Source organism: Silurus aristotelis, assembly GCF_946808225.1.
Source record: "Silurus aristotelis genome assembly, chromosome: 21".
In the NCBI taxonomy this organism is placed as follows: domain Eukaryota; kingdom Metazoa; phylum Chordata; class Actinopteri; order Siluriformes; family Siluridae; genus Silurus; species Silurus aristotelis.
Genome location: NC_139594.1, coordinates 16,868,285 through 16,889,899, shown reverse-complemented (window position 1 = coordinate 16,889,899; position 21,615 = coordinate 16,868,285). Strand labels below are relative to the sequence as shown.

At 37.8% G+C, this 21,615-nt stretch overlaps 1 protein-coding gene across 1 annotated transcript in view; it reads right to left on the bottom strand.

Annotated features, from left to right (window-relative positions):
- Nucleotides 1-21,615, bottom strand: part of gabbr2 (gamma-aminobutyric acid (GABA) B receptor, 2) — a 250,323-nt gene that overhangs the window by 42,815 nt on the left and 185,893 nt on the right. Inside the window, exon 13 of the mRNA XM_083523578.1 lies at nucleotides 18,643-18,765. Within this exon, the coding sequence (XP_083379704.1) occupies nucleotides 18,643-18,765 (123 nt within the window). The remainder of the gene's footprint in view (nucleotides 1-18,642; nucleotides 18,766-21,615) is intronic.

The window sequence follows — 21,615 nt, the reverse complement described above, 5'->3', positions numbered from 1 at the left end:
CACTAGGGGTGTGTGTTAGCGCTCACACGCATGCACACACACTCAGAGCTCATGTATACAATACCACCCAGTTTACTTGATTTCACAGCTTTCCTAACAAGAGACACCGAACAGGGATCGCACATGCATCGCTAATGCTTCTCTGCTCTGAGTCTACCTGGGAAGTGCTGCAGGGTTAAACGTGTTTAGCGGGACCCTGCTGTGTAGCTCACGCAGCCATGAAATCTCAATTGACGCACCTTATAGAGAGCAACAGAGCGGCCCGGGCCGGGCCAGGATGGAGAAGCGGGCAGCGCAGCCGTGATTCGAAACGTGAGCGTGGCGACACAAGTGTGGCTTGTATCTGGCCTGCTGGGCTCAGTGACTGATGTTCAGTTTAGCAATGCCATATGCTTTACAGCTCAGCACACACCATTCCCTTCCTCCAGCACTGCCCTAAGGATTGATCCGCGGGCCATTCACCTTGCTCCAGCCGTCGCTCTTCTTTTTCTCTTCCACCCTACTGCCCCTTTCTCGATCTCTGCTTCCGGAAAAGAGATGATGAAGGCCGTAGTGGAGGAACATAAGAGAAGCCAGAGATCATTTACAACAAGAGCAGAGACAGCACACACACACACACACACACACACACACACACACACACACACTCAAACACTCACACACACTCCATTAGAGTCAGATATCCATCTGCACTCTGCATTAAGACATAAGTAAAAGAGTGCACAGAGATTGCCTGGCTCTGTGTTGTCTGTGCATACATACTGTGTTTATGGGAGCAAAGTAAAGTTGAAACCAATCACACAAACATATTAGTTAGTCAGTATATTAGTCAGTATCCAGTCAGGCCAGTTGAACTTAAGGCTTAAAAATAGTTATTTCCAAATCAGTGGTGGCAGCAAGATTCAATTACTATACATATTTGAAATAATCTCAGATCACACCGAGGCCTATAGTGGTGTCCCGCCTGATTCAATCCACCCCTTAATACTATCATTATGACACCACGGTTTTTGAAACCATTAACATGATAGAGAAACGCAGTATAACAGAGCGCTGCATCACACACAGGAATCTCATACTGTACAGCAAAAATTGATGCTATTACTGAAGCAAGAAACGGAATGAACACAATTCAACAAGTCTCCTTTCACTGGAGCCACAGCTGCACCACACACATACATCATCTCTAACAGAAGCATAGATATTAACCTCATAAAATGACCCTGTGCATTTTCTTCATGCATTATGGTTTTTCTACGGATTTGAAATGAAGGCATATTGTTTTTTTTTTTTTAAAACAAAAGTATAAAAAAAAATTTCAAGTCTGTCTTGTCATTTAAATGTCCTTGTTTGTGTATCTGTGCCCCAAAAAAAAGATATTTGACTATGAAATGTAGTGAAGTTCAAGCTAAAGTATCCCCAAATATAAATAGTTCAGTAAAGTATAGATATGAGATAAAGCTACTGAAGACATATTAAAAGTCTTATATATAAAAGTAACACATTACTTTTACTTTGTTACTGTTCACCACTGTCAGTTTGTCTGTAGCGAACATTTCCAAGAGACCTGGCTTGCATCTATCGATGTACAGGCAATAACCTTGACAGTTATCTTTCTTGATGTTTGTGTGATTAGGCATGAAAGTCAAAGCTGTTGATGCTACTTGTGGCTTAATCTTCAACACATGCTGTATACTGAGGTTTCACTGTATTCTGGTTACTGCCATTTATTTTAATGTAATGAAGCATCTCTGATGTGGTGCGATATCGATTACCCTAAAAGAAGCCAGCGATTGTTGTTTTCACACTGTGTTTTAAGTTCTCTAGTAACTTCTGGTGATTTTGATCCCACTACACCAGCAGGTGTCTACTATCTGCCGTCATATAGCCAACGAGAATGTATCGAAGATGTTTCAATAGGAACGTGAATTCAATCGGTGCACCTGGCGGTCTCGGATTTGTGGTCCATGTTTTCAAATACATTGGTTGTGGTACTGTGCCACACGCAGAGTTATCCACTTACAGCTTTACAGTTTCAAACGCGAAGTGAAAAATGAACAAAATCTCCAAGGACGAAAAGCTTTGCTCTGAGTGCACATGCTGAGTTTATAAAAGCAGAAAGATTTAGGGATGACTGAGGACCGAAGTAAACAAGCACACACACACACACACACACACACACACACACACACACACACACACACACACACACACACACACACACACACACACACACTTTAAGGAACCTTAAAATTGTAGCAAAATTTCATGAAAATGCTTTAATTAGGGACACTTCAAGACAAAAAAAGTTTGTGGACACCTGTGGTCATAGGATTTGTATGTGCTTCTTGAACATCCCATTCCACATTTACTCCCCATTTACTTTTATAATAACCTCCACTCTTCTGGGAAGATATTTCACTAGATTCTGTGAAGATTTATTTAGCCACAAGGGTGTGAGTAAAGTCAGGTACGGATGTTGATAAGTTAAAGAGGCCTGTTGTGTGTTCACATTCATCCTAAAGGTGTTCAATAGGGTTTATAGTACTATATATAGTATGTATATCATATATAGAATTAGTTTCTAATATTGAAGTGTGTGGTCATCTTTAGTGAATGTTCACTTTTTTGGGCATGAATAGGTTTTTTATATTGCTAGAACTTTATATTTTGTCATATTTCAAATTGAAAGAAGTTCCAAATCTGTAGTTTTCACTTCAATTAACTTCACAGAGATAAACAGGTTATAAAAGAATGTATAGTATTGTTCCTTATAAGTGTAAGTTTATCCCTAATTAGTGAGCCAGTGGCAATTGTGGCAACTGTGGCAAGGAAAAACTCCCTGAGATTTGGTAAGGAAGAAATCTTGAGAGGAACCAGACCCAAAAGTGAACCCATCCTCATCACTGAATGTCCATTCATTACAGTTCACCATTGAAAAGGTGTGCAGTGAAAGGTGCTTAAATGCAACCTGTACTTCTAAGCCAATGTACTGTAGCAGACTGATAAAATTAATTCCAGTCCAAATCCATCGTAAAAAAGTTCTTGAGTTGCTCAGTAAATTCATAAATTTTTAGGCTGTTGATGTGGAACCTCTTCAGCTGCACATTGAACTTCTTTCATTTGCACATATGAACCAGTTCTAGCACTTTACAAAATTATTTATGCCCAAAAGCAAAAATGTAACTTATTTCATCCTAAAAGATGACCAGAGAGTTCAAGATTGGTACCTAATTCTTTATAAAATAGAATTAAACTATATTAAATAAAACTAGGTTTTTCTCAGCCTGCTGCACATATGTTGTAAATTTACTTCCTCAAAAGGTTACAATAAGAAGCTAGAATAGTTCAACATCCTAAACAAAAATCAATCTTAAAGTTGTTGTTTTTTCAATAGTTGCAAGCATGAAATATATGCCACTTTGTGTTTTACGATTTAGAATATTAGGCAAAATGTTAAAAATCTCCCAGAGGCCATGAAAAAAATAAGGTCCTAGGATAGCCAAAGCCTGGGGTCTGTCTTCAGAGAGTTTTCCATCCCTGCAGTTACAAACTTAATCAGAGCTAGAAGGCCTTAGATCTGGAGAGCTCACAAATCATCCTGACACTCCACCATGCTCCATCCATTATCCAGTCGGGAACCCAAATACATCAGTGCTCAACACTGTCCCCCAACTCTTAACACTCCCCATTAAAAAAACAACATTTTTTTTATTTACAATCATATGATGAATGGGTGAATAAATAAGCTTTTCCCATTGGCAAGGTGCTGAGTGACTGAAGGCTATGCTAAGTGAGGAAGCACTTTTTTATAAAAGCTTGCACGAGTCAGACACATTTATCCACAGTGCACTGATAAACCAGATGCTGGTCTCATACTTTGCAATATATTATATAATTTGCACAATTACTACTATTGCACATCTGGTATATGCTCTATTGCATTTCTTTCTTTCTTTCTTTCTTTCTTTCTTTCTTTCTTTCTTTCTTTCTTTCTTTCTATCTATCTATCTATCTATCTATCTATCTATCTATCTATCTATCTATCTATCTATCTATCTATCTATCTATCTATCATCACAAAGTGGCATCATACCATTTCATTTTATCTTGTAATTAATTCTTCTTCTTCTTCTTCTTTTTTTGGCTTCACCTATTAGGGGTCGCCACAGCGGATCATCCATATCCAGACCTCCCCGTCTACATCTCCCTCTTTCACACCAACTACCTGCATGTCTTCCCTCATCAGATCCATAAACCTCCTCTTTGGTCTTCCTCTTTTCCTCCTTCCTGGTGGCTCCATCCTCAGCATTCTCCTACTGATATACCCCATGTCCCTCCTCTGCACATGTCCAAACCATCTCAATCTCACCTCCCTCACCTTGTCTCTAAAACGTCCTACATGCGCTGTCCCTCTAATAAACTCATTTCTAATCCTGTCCATACTCGTCACTCCCAACGAAAACCTCAACATCTTCAGCTCTGCTACCTCCAGCTCCACCTCCTGTCTTTTACTCAATACCACTGTCTCTAAACCTACAACATCACAGGTCTCACCACAGTCCTATAAACTTTCCCTTTCACTCTCGCAGATTCAACTGCAGAATAGTTAAATAATAACCACTGGCATATTCTACTCTTTCTTTGTACAGACTCTCAGGGTTTCTGCAAGGAATCTTAGCATGTCTGCCAGACATCCCATCATGGATAGCATCTCCGAAGGTGACACAATATCACCTATTATAGCTACTTTATATTCCTGAAGATTTTTATTTGTATAGTGCTTTTAAAAATCACAGTCACAAAGCAGCCGTACCCCAATAAAGGTAATATAAATGTAATCAAAATTCTCTATAAGTTTATTCCTAATGAGCAAGCCAGAGGTAACAATGGCAAGGAATACCTTACTGAGATGACATGAGGAAAGCTTCATTCAGGAAGCTAGATTCTCCAGAGATGTGTCACCATGTGTCACCATGTTCAAATCTTCTGATCTCAATGGAGTACTCTCATGTAGACACTCCAGTACAAAGTGTTTCCCATTCAGTGACTGAATGTGTACTGCATGTCGCCACAGTGCTGTTGCGGCAGGACAACAAAACACACTGCACATTGCAGTTCTTGCTCTACCTACTACACTCTAATGATCAGCAGTGTGTCTATGTGTGCACCGAGTAGCACCAACACATCCATGTACATGTAAGTCCCATATTTCCCCAATGTTTTGTCTTCCACTGAATACCATGTGGGATTATATTCATGCCTGTGTGATACATTACATTTACACTCCCAGGTTACCCACTGACCCTTGTGTGACCAGACATGATTCTGTGTCATGGCTTTCCTAATGATCACACCTGTTAGACCACAGAAGATCATGTTTGCTTCTACAACTGTGCATACTATGAGTGTGTGTTAAAAAACTCAATCCAGCAGCTCCCTTTTCCCCAATATTACAATCCCATGGTCAGACCTTACAGTATCTGCATCACCAGTCATTGGAAGACAATGTAATAATTGTGTGTGGGGTCACCCACAGACAACAAATATCCTATATGTAGATGCTAGGAGAAGCCGTACAAACGTGCATCGAACTCAAATACTTGACACATAAAATGGGTGGTACATTAAATCTTACTTTTACATTTACATTTGCGCCATTTAACAGACGCCCTTGTCCAGAGCGACGTACAAAAGTGCTTTGAATCTTTATCAATGAATAAATCTGCCCTGGTACACTAGATTACAAACTAAATATAAATCAGACTATAACTCTTGATTTTTACAAAGCAGACTTGGAAAGTGCTAATTTAAGTGTTTCAGGATGAGGTAAGTCTCAACCGTTGCTTAAAGATAGCCAGGGACTATCACTGGAAGTTCATTCCACCACCTCTGTGCCAGTACAGAGAAGAGTCTTGAAGTATACTTACCTCTCATTCTGAGAGAAGGTGGTACCAGTCTAGCAGTGCTGGAGGATCACAGACAGCGTGGTGCAGTGCGAGATGTGATGAGGTCTCTGAGGTAAGATGGCGCTGGTCCATTTTTGACCTTTTGAATCTGATACGTGCAGCTACTGGAAGCCAGTAAAGGGAGCGCAGCAGTGGGGTGATGTGGGAGAACTTGGGCAGATTGAACACAAGTTGTGCAGCTGTGTTTGGATTATTTGCAGTGGACGAGTAGCATTTAGAGAAAGACCTGAGAGTTGCAGTAGTCCAGTTTTAAAATGACAAAAGCCTGAACAAGCACCTGGGCAGCCTGTGTGGATAGAAATGGTCAAATCCTTCGGATGTTGTAGAGAAGAACTTGACAAGAATGAGCCACATCAGCGACATGTGAGGAGAATTACAGTTGATTGTCCATAGTTACCCCAAGGTTGCGAGCAGTGGCTGAAGAGGAGAGTAGAGAGTCATCAAGAGTTATTCAGAGATCTTGACCTGGAGATCTCAGAATCTTTTCTTATGTAAATATCACTTCTTCAAAAGGCATTTTTTCTTTGCACAATCAAATTAATGGTTTCAGAAAACCATCTATTTTAGTTTGTCCACAAATTTCAAACTTCTTCAATTTTCCCCTCATTGAAATAGAAGACCCTAAACTTGTTCTAGCATACCAATGCCCCTGTGTACATAGACTGGAAGATCTCCTGCTCTAGAGACATCAACCATACTGAACATCTTTTGGATGAATTGGAATACTGACTGCACCCCAGGCCTCCTCACCTCACCTCACCTACATCAGTACCATCAGTACATCTTAGTGTGCCAGTGCTCTTCCAGTCCAGCGACTCAGAGCTCCTAAATTCTCCAGAGCAGCTCATGACTCAAAGCAGTGTAAGGGTCCTGAACTGGACAGTTACAACTGGATAAGGGCGATCAGCAAAGGCTTTAAATGTAAATGCAATGTACCTGATTTTACAAAATCCTATGTTCCTGAATGAATCTCCACAAGGACACTCCAAAATTATCTTACTAGAACAATGGAGGTTATTATAACAGCAAATGGGGACTAAATGTTAAAAAAATATGAGGTCAGGTGTAGACTAAATTTGTCCATATAGATATTTCACATCATATTTAAAAATACTATTTATTAAGTACTAATTGATCAGAAATAGATATATTTATGTATATGTATTTCTATGTAAATATTTTGTGTTGAATATAAGAATATATGTTTTTTGGTGATGGTACCTGTAAACTTGAGTTTCCCTGTAATTTCCCAAAGTCATGAAGTGCAGAATATGTCAAAATATTCACAGCACACATTGCAATATTCGTCACTTTGTGCTAAAATGGCTACCATGAGCCATCCAGCTTTTGAGCCTGTTCCGAGTGTTAGTCATAACTGACTTCCAGCTGTGTCCCTTCCTCGTCCTTTAAAAGAGCGTGCTGTCAGTCAGGACGTAGGACCGGGAAGGACAATAACCTTGACTAACTACAGGAACTACAGTAACACTAGGTTTAATTTGAAATAGTTTTAATTGGTAAATCACATGTTTTTTTTGTGTGCCCAATCAGTGGTTGCCTAGCAAAAGTGGAAAGACGTTGAATGGGATCTTAGGTCCAGAGAGAGAAAGAAAAAAGAGTGTATTCGAAATAAAGGTAGTCTTTAGTCCCATTTGCCATAGACTGTAACTTGGCTATATTGCTGAAATGAAGCTGGGTGTATTTCGATCTGAGCTTAACGATTAGCGGTACATTTCTTCTCAATGACTAAAGTCTTATCTAAACCAGCTTATTATGAGAAACCAGTCTGGGAGAGAAGTATTAGGACATTATAGACAGAAATGTCCTACCAATTGTCCTTCAGTTCACACCTTGTAATCAGAGAATGGAAGTAATTCTACCTCCTCGTTTATCTGCTTCTTTAAATATGCAACGTGCAATCGTATAGCACGGCTGGGTTTTTTTCAAGGGGTACATTTCTTCATTATTGTGGTGCTGAACAACTTAATGAGCCTTCCTGTGGTTTTGGATCAAATTAACTTGGAGCTTTTGATTAAATGTCGTAATATCCTTAATATCCTTAGAAGTTGTATTGCGGGGTACTTTGAGGGTTTGGTTCCTGTAAGCAATCGAGTTCACATTGTGGTTTATAACAATCTATTTCAAGTTTATGCAGATATGCAATTTAGGTGCAGGTTAAACTTTTATTTATTTATTTATTTACTTTTTTTTTTTGCGAGCTATTTTTAGCGAGGTTTGCAGAAAGTAATACTAATGATGCAAATGTGAATGTTGTACTTCTGGGCTGATGTGGGTTTGGGCTGATGTATTTTACATAATTATTTATTAAATGTTGCCCATCTGGTATGGTTGAAAGCACTCCGTAAAATTCGAATTTGATTAACTGTATTTGGATGAAAAAAAAAAAAGGTATCTTAATGAGCACTCGAGTGGCAAAAGTAGCAATGTGACTTTGTAGTGGAAATGAGCAAGAAACTTTGAAATAAACCCATTTGATGGAACAGTCTAGATTTTCTTGGGATTTCCTACTAAGGAGCTACAGTATAGGTAAGGGGTCCCACTTTGAAACTAAAGCTCTGTACACTTTAAGAAATAAAGGTATCAACCTGTATGAACAGAGGAAATCTTTGCAAATAATTTACTGTTCATAATAAGACATTAATGACCACTTCTAAAAGTGTATACAAACCCAATTACAAAAAATTTTGACTTTGTGCAAAATGTAATTAAAAACAGAATACAATGATTTGCAAATCCCATGAATACATATTCTTTTTTACAATAAACCAAAATAAAGAAACTTAGAATATACACCAATTTAAAAAGAGGTCATTTTAAATTTGATGGGTGCAACTCCTCTTAAAAGAATTAACACAGGGCCATGTTTACCACTATGTAGCATCACGTCTTCTGTCTGTATACATCTGGGAACTAAGGAGACGAGCTGCTGAAGTTTTGGGAAATTAATGTTGTCCCATATGTGTCTGATACAGGAGTTCAGCTTCTCAACAGTTCTGAGTGTCCTTTGTTGTATTTTTTGTTTTTCCAAAGATTATGAGCATCCAATATCGATTTTTGCCCTTGTCCCTTGAGATTTCCCCAAATACTTTGATGATATTATATGTACTGAAAATTATGAGATATTCAGCTATTTTTACAATTTGATTATGAGGAACATTGTTCTTAAATTGTTCCACAAAATATGTAGACCCAGTCTTTTACAGATTGGTGAAGCTCTGCTCATCTTTACTTCTGAGAGTCTCTGCCTCGAGATACACTATTTATATAAGGGCTGCAACTATCAATTATTTTAATCGAGTATTTTTTTTTCTCGATTATTTCAACGATTAATCGAAAAATTGGATATAAAAATTACTTTTACTTTATTAAAGTGCAATACTATATATACAAGAGAAAATAAGACAGATCTCATTTTTAGAAAAATTAAGATTTTTATTGCTGAAATTGCAATATAGGAAAACTAAATCTATGTAGTGCCTTCAATTGCCATATTAAACACACTGTACAATGTTTTCTTTATGTTTGAGTTTGAAATCATCCCAAACTTTGGAAAATTTTAGTTGTTTTCTTTGGATGAATCTTCTCCTCGACCCCTCGCTGTTTTCTCCCTGTTTCATTCTGCAGCACCTTCTGTGTTTCCTGTCCAGAACTCTACAGAGTTTAGCAGGTGGTGCATCAGTAATAACATTGTTCCATGTGTAGGTAAATAGACTAACTAAACAAAGCATGGAGGCAAGATTTTTTCGGATTCTAATTACTTGAGTTACTCGAGGAATCGTTTCAGCCCTAATTTATAAAAATCAACCAATAACCCCTACTTTTTCCAGACTTTTGTTGCCACATCCCAAATTTTTTGAGACGTGTTTTAGCCATCAAATTCAAAATAACCCTATTTTTCCTTAAAATGGTAAATCTTCTGAGTTGAAACATTTGATATGCTTTCTATGTTCAATTGTGAACTGAATATAGTTTTACAGCATTTGCAAATCACTGAATTCTGTTTTTATGTACATATAACACAGAGTCCCAACTTTTTTGGAATTGGGATTGTATATATGTTGCTTATATTTCAGGAGGTGAATAAAGTGTTAATAGAAATTCACAAATCCTGGGATTGTTCTGGAGATCTTTAAAACTAGAGCATACATTCTTCTTCAATATAGAGCATATCACAATGACATGAGTATGCTGATGAGTCTGCCTACCATGTCTCAGAGGCCAGCATTAACATCTAAAACACTGAGCAGGCATTAGTCACACCATACGGTGTTAGCAAATACTTATAATGCTCAGATATGGCACTAGAGGCAATTTTTTAAAACTTGTTTTGTAAACTGTTGATGTTCAGTGTTAATAATAATAAACGACGTTAATGAAAAATGACAAGCAATTTAATTTGCATTTCTTCACACAAACGTACTGACATTAAATCGAACCATTATATTTGTGTTGTATTCATATTGACAGTTTCTGTAGACATGGCATCATAATGATGGTATTAAGAGGTGGATTGACAGGACACCACTGAATGCCTGGGGGTAAAAATTTATAGCCAGGTACTGTGGCACACACACACACACACGCACGCACACACACACACACACACACACACACACACACACACACACACACACACACACACACACACACACACACACACACACACACACACACACACACACACACACACAGCTTACCAAGAATCAACCAGGATTTCTTTGACTTTGCTGGACAATTCTGCTTTCTCAAATTGTTCTGAGGAGAACAAAAGACGTGTCAAGTCAAAGCGAACAACCGTTACAAGGTTTTGACGCGTTTCGATTCATTTCTTCTCTTTTTAGCCATTTTGTTGGAATGCGCATGTGTGTTTGAGTGTGCATGATGGCTCTCCTACTGTGTTCCTAGAATTAGACCTCCTGGCAATTTAAAATCTGATCACACTCAAACCCCTATCTGCCGTCTATAGCAGCTGATAATGAGAGCTTACATGTCAGGACCAATTATTCCCTGTATTAAATATCCATCTTTGAAAAAGCATTAGCACATCAAAAGTAGTGGTGGCTCATGGTCTGCCTGCCCGCTGAGAAAGAGAGAAGAGGAAGTGAGGAAGAGGAATCATGGAGAGAGAAAGAGAGAGATTACAGTGGGAGAGAGGATTATTTGTGCAGAGGGTCTGTGAATGTTTGTGTGTGTGTGCATGAGAAAATAAGTGTACTGTGCTGTGAGTACTTTCCGGTTTGACAGACAGCAGCACAGAAATATTCAGGTAACGAGAGAATTGTAATTAATGAAAGGAGATGCATAACATATGGATGCCTCAGTGTGTGTCTGCTCTTCCTTCCTGAAATCTCCCCATTGTTGTCAGCATCATTTATGCTCTCAGGTGTTCCCTGAAGTCTTTAAGTGCTTATGGGAAAACTATGTAGTTGTAGAACTCACTTAAGTGTATTCCACTATTTTTATGTGTGCGGGGATTTGAATATAAACACAGACTGGGTTGAATACTGTAGACTCGGCATGGGGGAAACAAAAGTCTGCAGTGTTTTTGACTGGATTACACAAAATATATAATAAAATTCAATTTATTGTGGTTTTCAACAATCCTGAAGATGTTTAAAAACTGTTAAACAAATATTTGTGGTGGAGTGATGAAGTGAAGGCAACATGGTTTCTTTAGAATTTACACGAATTAAGGTGTATGGAAAACCATATACAATGGTGTAATAAAGATTCTGGTCTACATAATCCAGGACACAAGGTTTATGAAAATATGTTTTTTTTTTACTTTAACTTGGATTTCCCAAAAAAGAAACATGCATGTTGCACACACATTATTGTAGCAGAACGTAAAGGGGACAGAACACACAGTTTCAGTGTTTCAATGATTTCAAGTTTTGGTCAATTTAATCAAAGAAAGCTACAGTTTAATGCTTCTCTCCGAAGAACAGCTGAGCTCCTGAAAGCGTGCCGTGGGCAGAGCTAAAGTGTTCTGCAAGAGATCGTCTGCGAGCTGTGACATCGCTATAAATAAAACAGGAACAAACTGTAATAGTCTTAAATGAACAACACCTAACAATAAGATCCGAACACGTCTGATTCCAAGTCTGATCGTCAATTACAACAGCAGCAACGACAAATACAGCAGGACGTGTTTATATGGTAAGTACTGAACAAGGTTCTCCTTTTCTCACATCCAAAAACAAGCTTCTTTGAAGACATTCTTCTGCATGTTTTGTGCAGCGCCACTGCTGACCTCCGTAACAGAATGAAGCATGGTGATGGGTGTGTTTTTGCTCTTGCTCTAGTCCAGTAGAAGTGCCCATACAAGGAATTCCACTCTTCATGATGTCATGAAGAGCCATACTCAGAAAATATTTTTCCAAAACTTATATTAACCCAGAAGGAGTTTACTTGGCACAGAAATACACAGAAATAGTTTTTTAGACCCCCTTTTTAATGTAATATCGGGTTCTGCAAAAAGGAAACTAGTGCAGCTTGTTTACCACATTTTGACACATTATTTCCATGTGTGCTCCGAAGTGACACCATGCGTACTTGGACAATGGCACTACAAATGATTAGTGTGGAAAAAAGCTTTTTAGCACGTTTAAGCTCAACACAGTCAAAATGCAAAAGGCAGACAAAAGTAAAACTGTTTTAGCACCATATCTGAGCATTACGAGTACTTGATAATGCCATATGATCTGGTCAGTGTCTGCTTATGCATTTATTTATCATCAACAGCACTTTTATATCCTCCAGATTACTTTCAATTGACCTTTATGGCATTTGGCAGAGACCCTTATCCAGGGCAAGTTGCAATTATACCATTTATGCAACCGAACAGTTGAGGTTGGCGGTGCTGGGATTTAAACTCACAACCTTCCGATCAAATATCCAATGCCTTAACCGCTGATCTTCCCATGTGGGTGCATGAAAAACACATCATCCACATCGGTTTTCTCACTTTCATAAAAAAAACTCACCCTTTCCAAACGTAATAACGGCTTCATTGTGCAAAGTATAAGTGAGTTGAAAATACATTAATGTTCAGTATCGTGGCCAAAAGGTACATCTTGCACCTTATAGTATGTCTCAGGGTTTTCGTTTTCACAGCTTTTCGCCTGTGCCATTCCACATTTCCTTTTAATGCGTCTGTCTGTAAACAAGTGTATTGACAAATGAAAGCATTAGGAAAAGAACAGGGTTTTGTTCACACCTCATTATTTTTAGGCATCGAGTGAACATTTTGTCCTCAAAGTTGATGTGTTAGAAGCAGGAAAAATGGGCGAGCGTTAGGATTTAATAAAGTCCAAATTGTGATGGGTAGACGACTGGGTCGCATCTCCAAAACTGCAGATCTTGTGTGGTGTTCCTGGTCTGCAGTCCTCAGTATCTATCAAAAGTGGTCCAGGGAAGGAACAGTGGTGAACCGGCGACAGGGTCGTGGGCAGCCGAGGCTCATTGATGCATGTGGGGAGCGAAGGCTGGACCGTGAGGTCCGATCCAACGAAATATTAGGCAGGTGGTCATAATGTTAATATGATATATATATAATTGCTACTATTTGCACTTCTGGTAGATGCTGAACTGCATTTCATTGCTGCTTTTCGTTGCTGTACTATGCAATGACAATACATTTGTATCTATCTATAAATCTATTAGTGTCTCCCTCTCTTTTTCATTCTCTTTCTCTCTCTCTTGTGTTTGTGTATATATACACACACACACACACACACACACACACACACACACACACACACACACACACACACACACACACACACACACACTGCACAATCAAAACCCATAGAAACAATATCTTCCTTGAACATATAGTTAGGTGTAAAGTGCAAATGTGCCATACCTTTTGGGAAGGCAAAATTACTCTTTAAAATGTAGATAAGTCAGTGTATAGGCTTGTTAACAGTTTGCATTTCTTTCCACTCTATAATACTTACATTTTAGATACAATTACAGGTGGCAAATGTATATAATTTTTGTGATATATACAGAGTCTGATGTTGATAAACTTGATCCATAATTATAATCAAATGAAATATGCCAAAACTTTAGATGACCAACTTTAAATACATAGAAAAAACATAATGTTTTGTTATGTGTCCAGAGATGCTGTGTTGTAAGGTATCTGTCAAAAGGCATGCTGTTTGCCTTCTTTTTTCTTTTTGGTCTGCAGATCAAGAATGGTGCTGCTGGTTTATGGGTGTCAGAAACCATGGCCATTGCCATGGCAACAGATCCCTGCAATACCATGTGTTTCTGCACTGCAGCGCCTGCACTGGAAAAAGAGCGAGCATGGTGAGTGTCACCCGAGGACCCTGTGGAATTCTAATCAGCTCTTTGTCCTTCAAATGCAATCACACACACACTTACTTAGAAAGAGACACACGGATGTCTGGATGCATAGGTGTTCTCTATTACAGCCTAGTCGACCATACACCATCAACGTCTCTCTCTCTCTCTCTTTCTCATGGGCAATTATATCCACACATAGATCTACTGTATGCAGCACTCAAGATGCATCTTATATATATCCTCTGTACATAACGATATCTCACCAGGGTAGAGGTCTAAAACAACTCTTTACTCTGTTCACCCTATGTCTTCAATCAGTTATGTGATAGATCTCTGCACCAAAGATGGCCTCCCAGGTTCTTCCTGGTTATTCCGCTTCTTTGCTCTGGATGCTGCTAGCAGAAAACTTTCAGCTGATCAAGGAACCTTGGACAATAAACTCTCAAGACCCATAGAAACAAATCCTCCTTAAACACATAGCTAGGTCAACACAAATATCTTTATCTATATTCATTAGTAAAGATGTGCATCTCCTTAACTGAGGCCGATGCAATTTGCATCTTAATGCATAGCTAAGGATACGATACATTAAACAAACATATGAAGCTGCTACTGAGGCGATGTGGTACGATTCACCCATATTCCAATGCAGAGGTGGGTAGTAACGAAGTACAAATCGTTACTGTACTCAAGTAGATTTTTCTACTTCTTACATTTAAAAAAAAAAAAGCCTATTACTTTAGTTTTAATCTATTTGGAGAAATGTAAATTCCTTCCCTTTTTATTGCCTGCCGTTTTTAGACCATCAACCTATTTTCTGTCATTGCACGTCTTTTTCAATCTACCACTGGTGTATAATTTCCTGCCTCTCACACACCACAGACGTAGACTAGTTTATGAAGCTTACAATGAGCAACAAGAAATATGGAATATGAAATATGTAATCTGTATGAAAGTTATAAGAGGTGCATTTTCTCCCATATCACCTCATTAATCATCTGTGTGGAAACGTAGCAAAAGTACCATTTGGTGTTCCGTTTAATGCCCCTCCACGCTAAAGAACCGCCCACCCACCCTGCTCTTTTCCTGTGCTGTCTCCAGAAAGACGCAGCTCTACCTCTGCCATGTTAATCTGTATTCTATATGATTCTCAGGACAAGCCTCGGTTTCCGTAGTGCTATGATCCGTGATACGTCATATTCACGTAGCAGAAGTTTAGTGAGGAGAAATCAATGTACATACAAAATATTGGTTACAAATTATTGGCACTTTCTAAATAATAAAAGTATTGTGCATCTATAAATAATTATATATAAATAAATAGTTTTTTACCAATGCAAATATGTTGAAAACGATGCATTGCGATACAAACCTGTATCCGAAGCATCACACTGTTAACTTGTATGTTTATGAATCAGTAAATCTTACCATTTCTATTCATTACAGGTGCTCCTTATTCGCAAATGTGTGCAATATATCTTTATTTTTATGCGGGAAATCCTGTAGATCCTAGCAGGAATTTCTCCAAAACTTTAAGTAAATCTAACATTACTAACTATAGCAAGTTCACTACCTATCTATGCCAATAACACAAAGTTTTCTTAGTCATTGTTTAAATAACACATTACAAACAAATCCTATTACAATCCTATTACAGGGATGTGGTAACTTCAGGCATTAAACTTTGGTTCTGAAAGCACCGAGTTCAAACCAAAACCCACCAAGCTGCCATTCCCGGGCCCTTTTATGAACGAGAAAAACGTAAGTCGCTCTGAATAAGGATGTCTGCAAAATGCCACAAATGTAAATAGTCAATAAAAATAGATTTGGGACAAGAAAATCCAGTTATATGTGTCTATACACTTTAAATCACCTAAAATGGTAAATACAGCACCATATAACTCCTCGGGCTGCTTTTTTAACCAGACCTTTGGAGCTCTCTTTTACTTGCTGAAATCAGATCAAACTGCCAAAGTTTTCTTCTGAACCAGACAAACTTTAAGAATTAGTGCCTTTTTAAACTACACAAATACATCTACATGAGCTATAAAAAGATTTGTCTCAATAGGTATACGTGCCTTTCAGTGTTTTAATGTCCTCTGGCGCCCACAATACACGCACAGAGTATGCAACGAATAAAATGCTTTAAAGATGGAGATCGCGAGTGTCATAAATACAAAGCTTCAGAGGTGGACAAGGAGGAAGAGAAGGCACTAAGTACTCTAGAGTGATGGCGGAGTTAATGGGCCTTTTCGTAGTACCAATCAATCTGAGCTAATCTCCCAGCCTGGACCTCTTCAGGGAGGGAAAGAGTCATGAATTCCATCAGTCTGACATCTGACAGCACAGTGATGCTGATGCAACTAATGCCCCTCCACGCTCACCCACTTATGCTGCTCTGGCCTGCTTTTTGCATTAGGAAAGAGAATTGTTTGTATCTGTACCAAGTTTAGTAATATACGCATATACAGTTTGAATCAAAGTTTTGAGTCCATTACCTAGAACACTTTTTATATTTAACCATAATACCTCACTAATTTCTGTATATAATTCAGTATTAATTGTTTGAAAATATGCCAAATGCCTGTCACGTGACTATCAATATTATGTAACCAGATCTGCCAAATGCTGATAGCTACTGTGTCTGTAGCAGATTATTCAATTATAATGATTTTAAGTAATATCTGTCTCCCACTTGTCACTCTGTAAAGTTACAACTGTCCTTAATGGCACTAATAAATGTCTTTATATTAGTGCTGTCAATTGATTCAAATATTTAATCGCAATTAATCACATGATTGTCATGAGTTAACTCGTGATTAATCGCCACTTAATCGCACATTTTTATCTGTTTTAAATGTATCTTAGTATAATTCTTTTCAAGTTTTTAATACTCAACATGGGCATGGACAAATATGGATGCTTTATGCAAATTGATGTTTATTATTAGTGAAAAACAAACTCAACATAAAGCATGAAAACTAAATATTTAATTGTGGTTTTAATTAAAAAAATAATTTCGGTGGGGTTTATTTATTTATTTTTATATCTGAGAAAAGAAAGGAAGGCGTGAATAAATGTGCGTTGCATCGAAGGTTTCAATTTCACCTCTTTTATATTTATTTATATTTGTAATAAAAATGCCCAAACTGAAATGTGCGCTGCAATAATTAATTAATTAATAAAATTAGTGCCGCTATAATGAATTTATCAACGAGTTAATTTTGACAGCCCAACTTTATAGGGTAATCTTAATATCTTTAATATCGCTATGTTTTAGCTCGAGTTGTGTCCTACCTCATGAAGAGTTCAAACCTTCATAGTGAAGATCCCGACCCTGCGAGGATTTAGAGACTTACCAGCACCAGTTGTATTCACTTCATAAAGACTTCAGACATTAGACTTTGAGTATTTAATTAATACTCAAGATAGCATTCTACATATACTGTTTCTCCATCATTGAACATTTAAAGTCTCAGGCATGAAGGAGTCGGTTTTGAAACTACAATGATTTCAGATGTTGCTCAGGAGCTCCTGGTTCCAAAACTCTAATAGACTGTATAAGACTGTAGAAGGTCTTACAATCACACACTCATGATCATAAAATTTTCACACTTTGGTGTTTGTATTGTACTTTTATTATTTTTAATCACACTCTTAGTGTCACACAAATGAAGATGGGTTCCCCTTTTAAGTCTGGTTTTTCTTAAAGTTTCTTCCTTAAACCATCTAAAGGGAGTTTTTCCTTGCAACAGTCCCCCCAGGTTTACTCACCAGGGATAAATACACCTAAATTTAAATATAAGTGAATTTTGTTCTATAACTCTTACATTCTGTAAAGCTGTTTTGAGACAATGTCCATTGTAAAAAGCACAATAGAAATAAACTTTAATTGAATCGAATGTTGCATCACCTAATAGATATATAATGATACACCAATCTCCCACAAACCCACAGAACGGATACTAACCATGATTATTGCCAACAATGGAGTGCCTCTGCAAGGCTTGTGCTCAGTTAAATGTGTCTAATCGGAGGTGTCAGGTCCTAGCACATGTTTACAGCAAGCAGAGCTCTATTCTAAATCCTGCTTCGTTCTCTTTCCTACATGTCATCCCTGACACAGTAAGAGAAAGGACCATCCAAGTGTTCCTTTTCCGACAGTTCGTGCCAATGCACCCTGGGAGAGGGAGGGTCTGGATGGCTCACTTCCTGGACCACAAATAACACAAGCCACCTGAGATCCGATTTCGACAGCTCAACCACAATGACGCTTCTCGCTGATTAAGAGAGAGAGGAACAGCGAATTGCTGAAAACACTACAAGCACGCAAACCAACCTCCAAGCTGTACATTTCCACTGTCCTCTTCAGGGGATCCACAATCTGCCAGCATATGAGAATGCACAGATCAATTAGCAGCATTCCTCCCACAATGATCAGCAGCTTCTGGTCCTTGATAATCTGGAAGGAAAAAAAAGAAAACAAAAGGGATATGTGAATGTGGGAAATGAAAGAAAGTGGTCGTCGTGGACACGATTTAAAAGGGAGCACCCTGATCTTTTAGACGATGAAAGCCCCGTCTGATCTTTTCTTTTTATTTAACCAGCATTTGACCCGGACCGAATCAAAGGAAAGGTCATGGAGAGGAGACACTGGGTGCACTTTAAAGGTATCACATTGCAGAAATGCGACTATTCCTTTCAGGTTGCCCCACTGCATGGCTCAGAATAGAGCTTGCAATTGGTTTTGATCCATAGGCTTTTGATGGCTTTGGAATTGTCTGAACACAGGCAGGCCAAAACCTTCTGTGCCACTGGAAATATTGCAATACATTAAGATACAAAGACCTAGTAAAAGGGAGCACATTTCAAGGGCAAGAGGTCCTTGAACAGCCACATGCAAAGGTTAAATCATAACAGTCTTATGCTTAGCTGACAAAAGTCATGAAAATATTGTGAGGATAAAGGAAGGGATTTCCTGTATCCTCAATCACTCAAGGTGAAGGGTTCAAATAAACAGTCAAATATTTGGAACTTGGGGACTATCTGTATATACTATATAACGTTTATCACTGCACTACTGTATATTCCACCCATATGTATTCTGCATAAACTGTATCATACAACATTCATACTTGTACATAACTATATCATGTCATTTAAGCATGTTATCTCCCTACATCCTAACACAATCTTTGCACAGTATATTGTATATTACTATTTATACATATATTTTTACCAAGGCACCTTCTGTACATTATTCACCCTCACCCCTGTACATATGGACCCTATACCATTATTTATCACACTGCTATTTATTGTAAATAGGCCACTAATGCACTTCTGGTTAGATGCTTACAAGCATTAACAGCATTAACTTCTTTAGCAATTTCAGCTACAGTAGATCAGCCTTCGCTCCCTACGTGCATTAACAAGCCTCAGCTGCCCAAGACCCTGTCGCCGGTTTACCACTGTTCCTTCCTTGGACCACTTTGATAGATACTGACCACTGCAGACCAGTACACCACACAAGAGCCGCAGTTTTGGAGATACTCTGACCCAGTCGTCTAGACCTCACAATTTGCGTAAATTGCTCAAATCCTTACGCTCGCCCATATTTCCTGCTTCGAACACCAACTTTGAGGACCAATGTTCTCTTGCTGCCTAAATTACAGTATCCCACACACAGATGTCATGATGAAGAGATAATCAGTGTTATTTACTTCACTGCTCATAATGTTATAATGTCATAATGTTTTGCCTGATCCTTATATATAAAACCTATAACCTTGTTAATATTTTTAGTACCCTTTTCAACATTTTTATTGTCTTCAAATCCTTATAGTCTTAAAGATATGTAAACATGGTTGAATTTAGCATTGTCCTTTGCAGTGCCACTCGATACTATTCCTAAGCGGATTCTGCTGCAGAAAACTACAACAACTACAAAAGAACTGACACAAGAGTAAATGTGGAAGCTGTTTTTTTATGATGGTGAAAATCTGCTGACTAATAAGAAGTTGGATGCAGAATTAGCCGTGTTATAAGTACGCTTCGTCAGCATGAATAGTTAATATATCTAGTCAAGTAGAATGACACATTTTGTTTAATTATTAATGTCTCTAATATAGGATGCTCTGTAGCATTGGCAGTATTGAAAAAAAAACTATAGAAGTCCTGGAGCTATGGCGGTTGGAAGCCCAGGGAAACCAATGACATGACACTGGTTTTCTTAATCAGCAGACTTGCTGTAATTAATGATATAGCAGTTAGGAATTCAGATCTATTACTAAAGGATATTCATTTGCTAATTTTGCTAATAAATAACAATTGTAGAAGTTTACACTTGACTGCCTGCATATTACAATTATATATAGTTTCAGTCGATACGATTTATCATAATGTTGTTAGGATTCAGCCTCCCATTATTTGACACAGCCTAGGGTTTTAAGAGCTAAATTCAGACAGGTTTCTCTGCATGCTAGGATTTATCTTGCTAGCAGTGTTCTTTATTGAGTGCAAGTTTTTCTTGATGTTTCCGTATTTTAAAGCTGTAAATATTTAAACTTTCTTTCTTGATATTCCAAACTGTTTTTGCTTTATTTTTTAAATATTTTTTCTATATGATTTTCTGTCTTTGTAATGAACACTAAGAGCTAATCATGCCAAATGAGCTAGTTAGCTAGAGTGGCTAAGAAAGGTACTTCCCTTTCAGGAACTCGAGCTGCGTCGAAACGTTCCCGAAGCGTTTCGACGTAGCGTCTCGTTCCCTCAGGGAACTAGGGTTACATACGTAACTTAGAGACGTTCTAGGGTAGTTTTAAATGTCCCCCCCTATGGTGGCCGAGAAGTACAAAACACATGAACAAATCCGAAAACAAAATAACAAATTCAAAAACAAAATATCAAATTCAAAAACAAAATAACAAATCCAAAAACACAATAACAAATCTGAAAACAAAATAACAAATTCAAAAATAAAATAACAAATTCAAAAACAAAATAACAAATTCAAAAACAAAATGACAAATCCAAAAACAAAATGACAAATCCAAAAACACAATAACAAATCCGAAAACACAACGACAATTAAGACAAACTGGAAAAAGTAGGTATAGTTCGTGAATGGAAACTTACAGATCATTGGACAAGACACCTGTCATTCAAGCTATACAGGAAGTACAACAGTCTTTATTTTCTTTCTTTCTTTCTTTCTTTCTTTCTTTCTTTCTTTCTTTCTTTCTTAATAGATAAATAAATATAATTTATAATAATAATAATAATAATAATAATAATAATAATAATAAAAAAA